Genomic DNA, 13,909 nt, shown 5'->3' on the forward strand with positions numbered 1-13,909 from the left:
CACCTATGGTCACGAGCTGTTGATAGTGACCGAAAGGACGAGATTGCTGATACGAGTGATGGATGGGCTTCTTACGAAGGGTGACTGGCCTCTCCCTTAGAGATGGGCTGAGAAGTCCAGCCATCTTTGAGGGGCTCAGAGTAGAGCTGCTGCTTCTACATATCGAAAGGAGCCAGTCGAGGTGGTTCGGACATGTGATAAGGATGCCACCTGGCGCCTCGTGGGTGAGGTGTTCCGGGCATGTCCCACCATGAGGAGGCCATGCGGCAGATTATATCTCTCGGCTGGCCTGGGAACGCCTTGGTGTTCCCCGGACAAGCTGGAGGCGGTGGCCAGGCAGAGGGAATTCTGGGCTTCTCTACTTAGGCTGCTGCCCCCACGACCTGCCCCGGATTACTGGAAGAAGATGGATGCATGGATGGATGGATGGATTGATGGTTTCGAGTGTTTTTATGGGGGTTCAGTTCAGTTAACAGCTTAGCTGATCTTCCAGCCGCTTCAATGGCTACCTGTAGGTGTGTGGTGGACTGGCCAACAGTAAACCTTTAGAATAAAAAACCTGCACATTTAATCTGCTTTAAATAGGCCCACAAAACTGTCAAACAGCATTTATGTTCTTTAGTTCCTTTTTAAATAACTTAAAGTTCGAGAGCAAACCAGCCGTGTTGAATGACACTGTTTTATGTAGTCTCTGTTGATGGCATTATTAACAAAGCACAAAAGCATAAATATGAAAACAAATGATTCATCATCGTCAAAACTCTAATAAATTTTCACAACAATAAAGATATAAATGTGATGTGATGATACTTTCACTGATAGCAGGTGAAAGTATACCATCGGCTCTGCCGATGGTATGCTGACACTCACTCTGAGCCAATGAAGATCCAATACAGCCACAACCATGTCAGCAGCAGCATGATAACACTGATGGGCAGGCACAACAGGAGCCAGTTCGCAAAGTTGATGCTGTTGCAGTCTGGGTAAACGCTGAATGTAAAGACAGTGTTTGGAGAACATTTAAAAACATTGTTTTTAAAGGAGCCTTTCAATCATTTAGTTCATTCTAGCTGTGCAGCAGACTGAATTAACCAAACATGAACGGCAAGCCTTCATTTGTGCCTGTTCATGTTTCTAAAGTAGAATCACTTTAAAGTCTCTTTGTGCTGGTTTTTATCGACTTTATGTTCCTGAAGACTAAAAGAAAGATCGTATGTGTGTTTTCATTAGGTAGGGATTTGTGTTGGTGTGTAGGGCTGTAATTGGAGGTTTCTGATGTTAAACAACACGTTCTCACTCCCAAAGCGTAACATTTTATGCTAGGTGACAAATCATCAACATATTACGTTTTCGGCTACCCACCACGTTCCTAAATGACGACCTCGGAAAAATGAGGAAATATGAGAACCGTATGGACTCAATCTACACATGTTCGCTCTTTTTCTTCAAATCGCTTAGAAACACGCTATTTAACATCATTAAAGTCCTGGTTAACCTCAGGAAAAAGGTTATGGTTAGGGCTAGGGATAAGGTTAGGTTTAGGGCTGGAATACAGGGCTGGAACGTCTATTACTGCGGGAGCGTCATTGCACCGGATTTCGGCCATAACCCACCGCGTACCATAAGAACGCCGAAGGTCTCCTTTCGCGTTCCTCAGGAACGCCGCGGGACGTGACAAAACGTCGGCATGTTACGCCTCGGGAGTGAGAACGGGCTGTGTTAAATGGTAATTATGAGACAATATGTTCAGAGTAATTTTACAGGGAAACTTGAAAGTAATGAGTAGAGAAAACAAGTTACTTTCTCTGTGGAGTAACTAAGTAACATACTGGATTAATTTTAGCTGTGTTCTGTGTAATAAGAGTAAAACATTACTTTTTTGGAATAATGATCCTGAGTAAAACTTCATTACAACAGAGAGGGGATATACCTCCAGCATGAGCAAACATTTGACCACACAGCTTGCAATTCATTTGCATGAATGTAATGTCTTTGATGTCCTGACTTGCCATGGTGACTCTCAAAGTGCAGCCAATGAGAATTGATAGATTCTTATGAGTTCCTAACCCTACTTACGAGACACTCACCGGTTGAGGTGCTCAGCGAATATGAGGTTAGGAGAAGTTCCAGGCAGCGTGGTGATGCCGCCGATGTTGGAGGAGTAGGCGATGCCGATGCACATGGCTTTGCATAGCATCCGACCCTGTCGACATCCTGTGTCCCTGTGGGAGGCCGTGGGTACGTTCTCTGCAGCCTGTAGGACAAAATGCGGAGAGAAGCAGATTTAGCGGAAGTAGCAGAACCTGTCCTGGGCACTGGAAAAATATCAAAGAATAATTTTATTGTGTTTGTTTGGTGCGTTTTTGCACCTCGTCTGCTGCAGGCTGCAACTCTGCTGGTATTTGAACAGAAGTGAAGGTTTCTGTGGGGACATCTGGCTCTGTGCTGTCACTGAGAGAGGAATAAGGGATTCAACTGCTCTTCAAGCACATCAGAAACAAAAACTTAGAACACCCTGAACCCAGAGGTACTGAGAGGGCAGCAGTGAATCCCCATGCTTTACATACCTCAGAGCTTCTTTATTTTTTGCAGTACAGTTGTTGATTTCTGGAAAAATTACAGATTATAGTCAGGGTCACAAGTTCCATCCTACTGTAAGCTCAAAAACACACTTTTAATTATATTTTGTGCTTTTATAAAGTAAAGTATGCTGTCTGTGCAGGTACCGTCCAGCTCCAGGGTAGGGTTGTCTTCACCAGAGTATCCCTCTTCATTCACCTTTAGAATCTGTTTGAGAACAGCATCTACGATGGGCATCACCATGGTAACAGCTGATGTGTTTTGGACCCACATTGAGAGGAAGGCACAGCCGGACATGAAGCCAAGCATCAACCTGAAGGAGACAGCAGTGTGTTCAAAAAGGAACAGAGGAGCCTTCACACTTAAATCTTGAAGAAATGCAAAATTTGAATCCAACAGCAGAGAACGAAGATGCTCACCAAGCAGGGTTGACCCCCACCAAGGTGACGAGCCTCAGGGCGACTCTGCGGTGGAGGCCCCACTTCTCGATGGACGTGGCGAGGCAGACAACACCCACAAGCAGGAAGTGGAAGTTATTAAAATACTCCTTTGCCACCTAGAGGAGAAAAGGGATTTTAGAACAGAGAGCTGCAATAGAGTAATTGAGGAAGAGGAGTTAAAATTTAAGCCCATTTTCAAATTTGAGTTTGTGGCCAATGAAAATGTTGAGTTAACAAGTAACAGATAAACCAATTAAAAATACAACTTTAAAAACACACAGATGCACTGGAAAATATTAAATAATTGGATCAGTACAAACAATTGTTCTGAGCTGTAAATCATACAGAGCAAGAAATTAGGAAAACTTTATTATTTGTCGAGAAAAAAAAGAAACATTTCATGTTTAAGTCAGTGCTTCTTTTTCCACATGTAGGCACACAAGCAGCACATCTGCTGCTGTGCATTCATAAAGAATAACAATCCTTAAGACTTCAATTCAATTCAATTTTATTTATATAGCGCCAAATCACAACAAAAGTCGCCTCAAGGCGCTTCATAGATACAGAGAAAAACCCAACAATCATATGACCCCCTATGAGCAGCACTTTGGCGACAGTGGGAAGGAAAAACTCCCTTTTAACAGGAAGAAACCTCCAGCAGAACCAGGCTCAGGGAGGGGCGGGGCCATCTGCTGTGATTGGTTGGGGTGAGGCGAAGAACATTTTGTCCTCTGTAACTCTGATTGACTCACATTGGAGGACGACATGATGCCACACAGGGGGAAGAGGATGGCGGGGAGCATGGCGGTCATGGACAGTGGAATCACCTCTGTTATCCAGTATATCGCCATCAGCAGCAACACAAAGCCACATTCTGCCTCCTACAGGGAAAACACGATTACACACACACATCGATGACTGTAATTATAGCTAAAGGTCATTTTTATATAAATGTAATGCAAAAATTAGACGCAGCAGCTTGTCCACTAAGCCAGAGTCTCTCTCGTCACTCAGCAGCTACCTTCAAACACCTTCAGCTAGTTATTTGGACTGAAGCATTGTCTAATTTAACCTTCATTCCAGCGGTTATCTTTCTATTATCTTCACTTTTTCTTTTTTTGAACCATCCGGTTGTGGATCTGCATGAACATTTCCACCACCAGGCTTCACAGTCAGGGCCCAGCATTTTGGGTGTCACACTATCAAGTTCTGCTTGATGGTGCAATAATGTTTTCCGTTTTTATTACCATTAGCTTGTCTGTTGATCTTGTCAGTCTTGAATTCTTGCAGTTACTTTGCATATCGGATGTTATTAGTTCCCTTCACTTCACATTCTTTTCCTTTTGTGTCCTTTCCTTATGCAGAGTTTACTTTTCTGTTGGAGTTTCCTTGTGGTTGTTTGTGTCTAGTATTTATTGTTACTTCCTCGCCCATAATTGCATCGATCTCATGCAGCCATGTCTCTTTTCCTCACTGATGTGTCGACCTGAATGCTCCCCATTTTAAAAAAATAGTGTTGTCTCCCCCTTGTGCTTTGTCTCAGCTATTCTCTCATGTGCTCCGTGTCAGTTTATGCTGTGCACTTGATTTGCTGCTTCATGGACTTTATGCTTTTTGAACTTCCACATCACCCACAGTCCTTAACTAAAATTCTAGGTTCTCCTGATACAATCTTGTTCTGATCTCTACTATATATTAGACTTGTAGTCAAGACCGCCTAGACCAAGACCAGAGGGCATCGAGACCAATACAAGAAGAAGACCAAGACAAAGTCGAGACGAGACCGAGACAAAAAAGTCTTTAAACTGCAGCCAGATGCTGCTTCGTTTACGGGTGTCAGACATATTTATGTGTTTTTGCGATGCACTCGCACAGCCCTCCTCACCGTTTTTCACATAATGATATTATCCTATATCCTCGCACATGATTGGCCACAATATGGAGGGATTGGAGCGTAGCTGAGCCACTGTGTGAGAGCTCTCGCTCAATGGGAGTCGACTCTTCTGATTCACTACAAAGCACTCTGTAAGCACGGCTCTTAGAGCTGATGCTTTTGCGCATGACACATTATCGAACGTTACGTTGTGTGTCATGGATATTGTTGACTCCAAATCTCCCGACCACTATGTCGATCTGAGACAGCGAGACTGAGACCACGTCAAAGTGGTCTCGAGACCACTAACTAAATCCAACTAAATATATCAAATCTTATTATAGCCTGAAAAACAAAATCCCACTGGCAAGCTGTATTTTTAAACTAATTTTGTTTTTGCACTGCAAAGGCTTTCCTTTGACCTATTTCCAATGATTACTTTCTGTAATCGGATATTGAGCTTTATTTGCAATCTCAGAAAAGTCATTTGTTAACTGAAATTGTAAAAAACTAACCATGAGGTATCATTTTATGTGTTTTCATTTTATGAGTATATAAAGTTTTATATGCAGACAGTTTTAGAAAAGGATCAAGGGTCAGCTGGCACTATGCACAAAGGTCTGTTAGCAGTATTTATAGTGACGGGAAAAAGTGTAAAAGAGCTCCAAGTGCTCAGAGTTGAAAAAAGTGTATAAGTACAAATCCATGACTGGCTGATAAAGCAAATAAAGAGCAAACGTAAACTTAATAAAGCACAGAGACTGTTCAGATCATCACAAAAACTCTACAATAACTACAACCTACTGAGATCATATCATAAAGTTTATGTGCTATACGATTAAAACTAGCAGTGGCAACATCTTTCACAATATGGAAATAATGATCCATATAAAACACTGATTAATGTAATTTCAGTTAAATGAAACTGTTATGGAGGGGATACAGTTCCCGTCATATTTGTGCACGCACCTTTGTTCCGATGACCAGAGGAAGAGGGAGCAGCAGCAGCGGCGTGAGGATGATCAGGAGAAGGCTGTGATAGTTCCACAGTGCTTCGCTCAGCTTCGTCAGCATCCTCCGGTCGTTGTTTTCTTCTCTCCTGCTGGTTCCTGCTGTGACCCCGCAGTTATTTGGCTGTGATATGTTAGAGAGGGTAATGATTGACCGAGACTGAGAGGCTGGAAACCAGTTTGGGGAAGTCCTCAAACTACTGGAAGCTTCATTTTACATTTCCTTATCAGTTTTCTTGAGCAAGATACAAAAGCTGATTAGTAACTGTTGGTTATCTCTCCACTAAGACAAAGGTCAAGGTCAGATGTTAATGTGACGAGGCTTTTCATTTATTTCAAGCGTGGTGCTTGAAAGGGACAATGTCAGTAGTTTCGCTGGAACTATAAATGCCTTTTTCACACCTAATGGAAGTACACCGATTCACAAAACATTTATATGTATCTGTGGTGTGTACTGTGTGTTATTAATGCTAAAATTTCTTAATCTTCCTTTTGACTTTGTCACAGACTCTGACATAAGAACCAAAATATAAAGGATGCAAAGTTTCTTATCAAGAAGCATTTTTATTAAAGTATGCATAGCAAGTATACATATACAGACTTAATAAGTTGCTTCTAGTGGGCAATATGATACTGTTTCTGTACTTGTTTCGGATCTGTCACGGTTCTGGGTCAGTTTGACCCAGTATTTTGAGTTGTTGTGTTTTGGTGTGTTTTTGCATTTTGGATTCTTTCCTTATTATGATGCTGATGATTATGACTCTATGTTTCAGTTATTCTTGTTTAGGGATTAGTTTGTAGGTTTTGTGTTCTCATGTTTATTGCAGGTTTAGTTCAGTATCTAGTCTGTCTCTGTGTCATGTCTGCGTTTTTGTTTAGTGGTGTCTTGTTTCCTGTTTTACTCTGAAGGTTCATGTTCCTGTCTTATGTCAGTGTTTCTAGCTTTGTTCCCCCTGTCTCGTTAGGTCTTATTCCTCCCAGCTGTGTTCCCCTTCTGTCTCTAATTCCTTGATGACTTCCTCAGTGTATTTTAGCCCAGTGTGTCTTCGTGTCAGTGTCGCGTCGGCTGTTCATGCACCCTATTATTTCTAGTTGCACGTCATGTTTCTAGTCTGCAAGATTCGGTATTGGACGTGTTCATAGTCACTTTCTCCAGTCATGTTTCCCTGCACCTTCATGTGCCAGTACCAAGATCTCGTTCACAGTTTTTCATGTCGTGTTCATAGTCTGTCCGCAGTACTTCGTCATAGTTCAGTCCTGGTCTTCGTTCATAGCCTTAGTTACTTCCAGTTTAGGTTTTTAGTTTTGTCATTCCCATAGTTTATGGTTTGTTATTTTGCCTTCTGTATCAGCCCTGATTAAAGGCTCGCTTTGAGCTTAGCACAAGTTTTGCCTCCAGCGTCTGTGTCCGCACCTGGGTCCACCAAACACACTCTCCACACGGTCTGCCCTCGCGGGCCGTGACAGGATCCTGATTTTTAAGGGTTTATTTTTTGTTTGATCTTGTTGTGAAATATTTTAAACACAATATTTATTTGCTAGAATGCCGGCCTGCATCATTTAAAATCATCACTAGATTAAAAAACATGATAAGGACTGTTATGTGATTACATGTTGAGTAGTCAGAAGCAATAAGACACATGAAAACCCCAGAGCTCCATTAAAGTTTAGCTGACTTTATAGCCTGTTGCCTTTGACCCACAACTAATGACTAAACCAAATTCATGAAAATACTTTCACAAACAAACCTTCCAGATGGAACGTGCACCGAGCTGACAGCATCCAAACCTCTTAAATTTATGAGTTAGACTTTAATCAAGAAAATGTTATTAAGGGATTAACAGATAAGAGTTTTACAGTACTGTGTAATCTCTTTGAGTCACTCCTGATTTCTTTATATTTTGCTTCCAAGGAGCCAGACTTTCTTTTTTTAAAGAGCTCTTTCAGTCCAGTCCTTGTAGCTTACAATTTTCAGAGAAATGTTTGCTTTTGTTTGTTAAGTCACTCAACACTGACCTATGAATCATTCAACCATAGAAAAGACACCAAACTCAAGGAATGAATCAGTGTTGTGTCTACACATAACAGATAACTTAGCAAAACAGCAAATTTAAACTCTATATTTAAGTACTTTCTTACACATACCCTGTCACAAATAAAACAAACAAACAAAACATTTGTTCCTGTTTTTTCCCTCTGCGAATTGCTACCTTATCGTGGTGGAGGGGTTTGTGTGTACTAGGGATCCCAGGGGCTATGTTGTCTGGGGGCTTCTGCCCGTTGGTAGTGTCTCCCGTGGAAAACTTGTCCTGGGTGAGGGACAAGACAAGAGCAATTCAGAAGGACCCTATGAGTAGAACACCCTGCCCAGGATAGGGTTACTGGGGCCCCACCCTGGAGTCAGGCCAACCTGTGCCCGGCAAGGGCCTGTGCTGTTGTCTGTGGGCTCAGTGGCGGTTTATAGTTCCCAGTCTTCTTGGAGTCCCTGGGTGGGATGCTGGAGGGTGCTCCATCTGGGGACTCTGTTGTCCTACTGGGAGACTTCAACGCTCATGTGGGCAATGATAGTGAGACCTGGAGGGGGTATGATTGGGAGGAACGGCCTCTGGGATCTGAACCCGAGCAGTGTTTTGTTGTTGAACTTCTGTGCAAACCACAGTTTGGCCATAACGAACACCATGTTCGAACATAAGTGTAACCAAGGTAACATCTGACCCCACTTCCGCGAATCCCTTTATCTGGTCGTTAAGTGATGACGTGACGAATCCTACTTCCGGGCCTAAAGTAGTCTGCGTTTAATATGGCTTTTGTGTCGTTAACATGTTTAATGTTTTGTATTTTCTTCTATTTAATCTCAAAAAGCTCCTAAAACAGTCAGTGATCACTGTTGACCTCCCTCGGCTTTTATTGCCGCTAATCATTTATTTAAGCTCAGTTTTAAAACCTTAGGATGTATAAGTGATTAATGTGTGATTTTCACACATTAAGCAGATTAACCCTGAGTACAGGGTGCACATCTGTGACAGATGTAAAAGTGTCTGGAGTAGTCATGGAGAATGCTATGCTGCCTGTAACATTTAGTGTAACTGAACAAACAACTAATCTTGATGCAACAGTTCTCTCAAATCTTAGGCCAATCTCTAAACTCCCCTTCCTTTCCAAAATCCTGGGGAAAATTGTCTTCCTTCAGCTTCAGGCTTTTCTCAAATTAATGCCATCTCAGAAACATTTTATTCTGGTTTCAAAGCGCTACATTGCACTGAAACTGTGCTTTTTAAAGTGTTCAATTATCTTTTATTAATTGTTGACTCTATCCAGTGGATTATGGGATTCTCTTATCAAGACTGGAGAGCTGTGTGGGTGTTAAAGGAACTGCACTTGAATGGTTCAGATCCTCTTTGACTGATAGGAGTTTTTCTGTCAGGTTTGGTGGCTCTTCATCACCACATCCACCCCCCTTACATGTGGGGTCCCTCAAGAATCTAACCTGGGCCCAGTACCCTTTCTCCCTTTACATGCTCCCATTAGGCTCTATTTTCAGGAAACATGGACTCTCATTTCACTGTTATGCCAATGATTCTCAAATCTACTTTCCTCTTAAAATAAATTCTACAGACTCTCTAAAAGTGTGGGAGGAGTTCGTGGATGCCATGGAAGAAGACTTTCAGAATGCCTCGAAGAGATTCTGGCAAACCGTCGGGCGACTCCGGAGGGGAAAGCAGTGCTCTACCTGCACTGTGTATAGTGCAGGTAGAGCAGGTGGAGTGCTGCTAACTTCGACTGAGAAAATTGTCGGGCGGTGGCAGGAATATTTCGAGGACCTCCTTAATCCCACTGGCACGTCTTCTGTGGAGGAAGCAGAGTCTGGGACCAAGGGGATGACCCACCAATCTTTGGGGGCTCCAAGTGGCGGAAGCCTTTTACGTGGGTGGTATCAGAATCTCATCTCTGCTTTCGTGGATGATGTGGTTCTGTTGGCTTCATCGGGTGATGGCCTCCAGTTTACCTTGGAATGGTTCGCAGCAGAGTGTGAAGTGGTGGGAATGAGAATCAGCACCTCCAAAACTTTGGCCATGGTCCTCAGCCAGAAAACGGTGGAGTGCCTGTGAGTTCTTGTCCCAAGTGGAAGATTTTAAGTATCTCTGCGTCTTGTTCACGAGTAACGGGAGAAGGGAGCGGGAGATCGACAGACGGATTGGTGCTGCGGCTGCAGTGAGGTGGACGCTGTACCGGTCTCAGAGAGAGCTGAGTGTAAAAGCGAAGATCTCAATTTACCGGTCGATCTACATTCCTACCCTCAACTATGGTCATGAGTTGTTGGTAGTCACCGTAAGGACGAGATCGCGCATACAAGCGGCGGAAATTGGCTCTCTCTGAAGGGTGGCTGGCCTCTCCCTTAGAGATAGGGTGAGAAGTTCGGCCATCCAGGATGGGCTCAGAGTAGAGTCGGTGCTCCTTCACATCGAAGCCAGTCGAGCTGGTTCGGGCATCTGACAAGGATGCTGGGGCAGACCTAGGACACGCTGCAGAAATTATATCTCTCAGTTGGCCTGGGAACGCCTTGGTGTTCCCCCGGACAAGCTGGAGGATGGCTGGGGAGAGGGAGGTCTGGGTTTCTTTGCTTGGGCTGCTGCCCCCGTGACCCGGCCCTGGATTACTGGAGGAAGAAGATGGATGGATGGATGTTCTTTGATAGCAGTTTTTCATTTGAGAAACAAATACATTTTGTTGTAAAAGACAGCTTCTTCCAGCTCAGGGCTCTTACAAACACTAAGAACATTTTGTCATTTACTGATTTTGTGAAAGTGATCCATGCATTCATTTCATCCAGGCTTAACGACTGTAATAGTCTTTATTATGGTATCAGCCAGCTGCTCTCTCATCTTAAGGTAGTTCAGAATGCTGCAGCTCGACTCTTGACCGGCACTCGTAAACACGACCATATTTCCCCAGTCTTGGCTCATTTACACTGGCTTCCAGTGTACATTGTAGAATTGTCTTAATATTTTATTGCTTGTTTTTAAGTCTACATCGATTAGCTCCGTCATACCTCTCTGATCTTTTAACTTAAAATTCTCCAAATAGAGCTCAGCTTAGAGTTGCTTCTAGTTAAAGGTGGGCGATATAAACGATATACGATAGAAACAATATAAATTTGGCCAACGATAGAGATTTTGACTATATCGCTCTATCGCGATAGCGCATGTTGATGATGTCATCAAGCTGCGCCTGTTTTGGCCGAAAGCATCGCAGCGGCTAAAACCATTGTCATCTGCAAATTATGACAGTCATAGCAAAGAGATGAAGCACGTTTGAAATATGGGGAAAGCCAAAAACTGCGCTTCCTCCACTTCCGTAACATTGATTCATTAATGTTGAATTCTCTCGCAGCTGCTCTGTTCCCATGTTGTTGCAGTATGTTAATGACTAACCTCGTATGACTGAACCCTGACTGAAGTTTGGCCCGTGTATAGCATCCTGCTATGCGATTGCATTTGTCCCTGACCACCAGAATCCCTCACGTTAACTTTTATCGAGTGGAAAAAAAGTTGCCGTTCAACCTCCAGCTTCACTGTGCTAATGCTATGCTAACATAGCTGTGTCGCTAGCAATCACGTAGCACAACATTATATACCAGGTAGTCCAACTTCAGTAACTCTACAAACGCCACTGCTGTTTAGTTTCCTGTCTTCATTTATGTTGGAAGTGGTAGCAGAGCTGTACGTTTTAATTAGTTTCAAAAATCTCTGTCAGAACATGTCATGTTTAGGTGGAAGCTAGCGAGCTAACTTCCTGTTAACTTCTAACTCCGTTAAATTTAATAAATTCTGTTTTTATGGATGTAGAACTTAATTGTTACACCCGATAAAGCAGCAATGCTGATGATTTAATTAAAGATGAAAGAATTTAGACCGTTTTTAACTCTCAGTGTTTGTTTGACTTTGGGACCTGAAGTTGGCGGAGTTTTGAACCCAGATTACTCCGCGAAGCTCCTCACTACGGCAGCCGTAATGCTCTGACAATCCAAAAGTTGTACTAAAACATTTTTTTAGCAGATTTCTGCATGCCCAAATCTGTTCGAGGTCAGTAAGCACAACCAGAATTCATACATAAGGCACAGTCTCGATTTTTGAGAAAATTAAAGGATTTTAAGTGTGCCTTATAGTGTGGAAAATACATTATACAGAAGAAAAGAATATATTGTGATATATATCGTTACCGCACATGCTTCAAATTATATCGCAATTTGAATTTTAGGCCATATCGCCCAGCCCTACTTCTAGTGTTCCCTAGAAGAAGGCTAAATGACAGAGGAGACCGGGCCTTTGATTGCTGGACACAAACTTTGGAACAGTCTGCCTCTTCTCTCCAACATTTGACATTTTTAAGACCCGTCTGAAAACACATTTTTACTCTCTGGCTTTTAATTGTGACTGAGGTTTTTTTGTGTTTGTTTCTACGTTTTACTTTTTTACTGTGTACAGCACTTTGGTCAACCTGTGTTTTTAAATGTGCTTATAAATAAATTGATCTATTGATAGAACTGGATTGGTGGTGGGTTGGTAATGGTCTAATGAGGCACATCCATGCCTGACTTTTAAGAAAGTTACTGTCACGGCCAGCGGAGAGTGTGTGTGGTGGACCCAGGCGCGAACAAAGGCGAGGAGACGGGAGTGAACTTAAACTGAAAGCGAGCCTTTATTTGGGCTGATGCAGAAGGGGGTAGACAAAACATAACAGGGAGAGAGACTGCAACTAACCAAAAACCTAAACTGGAAAAACACTAACCTGACTGAAAGGAATAACTATGACCACCGTGAACAGAATGCTGTGCAGATGCATGGAAACTGAACCAAATGGCGTGACGAAACAGACATGAACATGACCTGCACAGAACCTCATCGTGCGGCTGCATGAAAAACAACATAAACCAAATGGCAAACATGAACTGCACTGAATCCTGAAAAACACTTAACCTGACCAGAGGTACACAGACGACGCGACGATGAACAAAGGAAGACTGAGGACTTAAATACACACATGAGGGGATCAGGGGAAGAACACACATGAGAACACAGCTGACTCGAATGAAACACAATGACAATACAGAGGAGAGTAACACTAGCTACAATGAACAAAGAACACCAGACTCTTCCAAAATAAAACAGGAAACACAGAGACATAGACATGGAGATAAAACATGACATGAACTTAACCGCATGGACAAGAAACATGACACATAGACGCAGGAACCAGGGAGACTGAGTACAGGCGGAGATGACAGAAACAACTAAGAAATAAGGACTAAACAGCAACCTAGAAATTAACTAGATCGAAAATGAATACAAAAATACCTAAAACTCAAACACTGGGTACCGCCACTTGCAGGCGGCTGCTGGGCGTCAGCTGTCCTCATCTGAAGTGAGAGTACAGATACAGGACAGAGCTGAGCCTCAGACAGGCTGTTTACCTCACAGGGAGTTGCTTCAGGTACACAAGAAACATTTTCAACAAGATTTCCCACAGAAATATTATTCATATATTCATATTCATATATATTCATATTCATATTATCGCATACTGATTCTGTGACTTGAAAGGAATTGTCCATGACTGGCTTAGAAATGTTAAGAGTACAATCATATAACGGGTGAGAGCCTCCCACAGAGTGCGGTCTGTCAAAGCTCAAACGTATATTTTCATCGTCTTTAACAAACATTAAAAAAGTCTTTATTCTCAGACTTGGGTTCATTAACCTCAGGAGCAGAAAAACATAACTGTAAACTGGCAGTCTTATACTCAGTATTTCCTTGCTGTGTCAACATAGGCAGAACTTACTTCATTACAGGCCCCGGTTGCAGTGTCTTGGTTCACGTATACAGCAGAACACTCCTGTGGGTCTCCAGCCAGCTTGTGGGCCGGACAGATAGACTCTCAGAGGACGCAGGAATAACGGCAGGCTCAAACCTGTTAGAACAGGACTTCACAGACTCAGAATGATCCTT

At 42.8% G+C, this 13,909-nt stretch overlaps 1 protein-coding gene across 1 annotated transcript in view; it reads right to left on the minus strand.

Annotated features, from left to right (window-relative positions):
- LOC146513473 (solute carrier family 13 member 1-like) overlaps positions 1-13,439 on the minus strand; it is a 30,010-nt gene extending 16,571 nt beyond the window's left edge. Inside the window, exons 1-8 of the mRNA XM_085167112.1 lie at positions 5,863-13,439; positions 3,773-3,901; positions 3,000-3,136; positions 2,727-2,893; positions 2,568-2,607; positions 2,370-2,451; positions 2,088-2,254; positions 871-990 (exon numbers count right to left, since the gene is read on the minus strand). Coding sequence (XP_085023238.1) covers positions 871-990; positions 2,088-2,254; positions 2,370-2,451; positions 2,568-2,607; positions 2,727-2,893; positions 3,000-3,136; positions 3,773-3,901; positions 5,863-5,967 — 947 coding nt within the window. The 5' untranslated portion in view covers positions 5,968-13,439. The remainder of the gene's footprint in view (positions 1-870; positions 991-2,087; positions 2,255-2,369; positions 2,452-2,567; positions 2,608-2,726; positions 2,894-2,999; positions 3,137-3,772; positions 3,902-5,862) is intronic.
- Positions 13,440-13,909: the final 470 nt, after the last annotated feature.

This window comes from Neolamprologus multifasciatus, chromosome 7 (genome assembly GCF_963576455.1).
Source record: "Neolamprologus multifasciatus chromosome 7, fNeoMul1.2, whole genome shotgun sequence".
NCBI lineage: Eukaryota > Metazoa > Chordata > Actinopteri > Cichliformes > Cichlidae > Neolamprologus > Neolamprologus multifasciatus.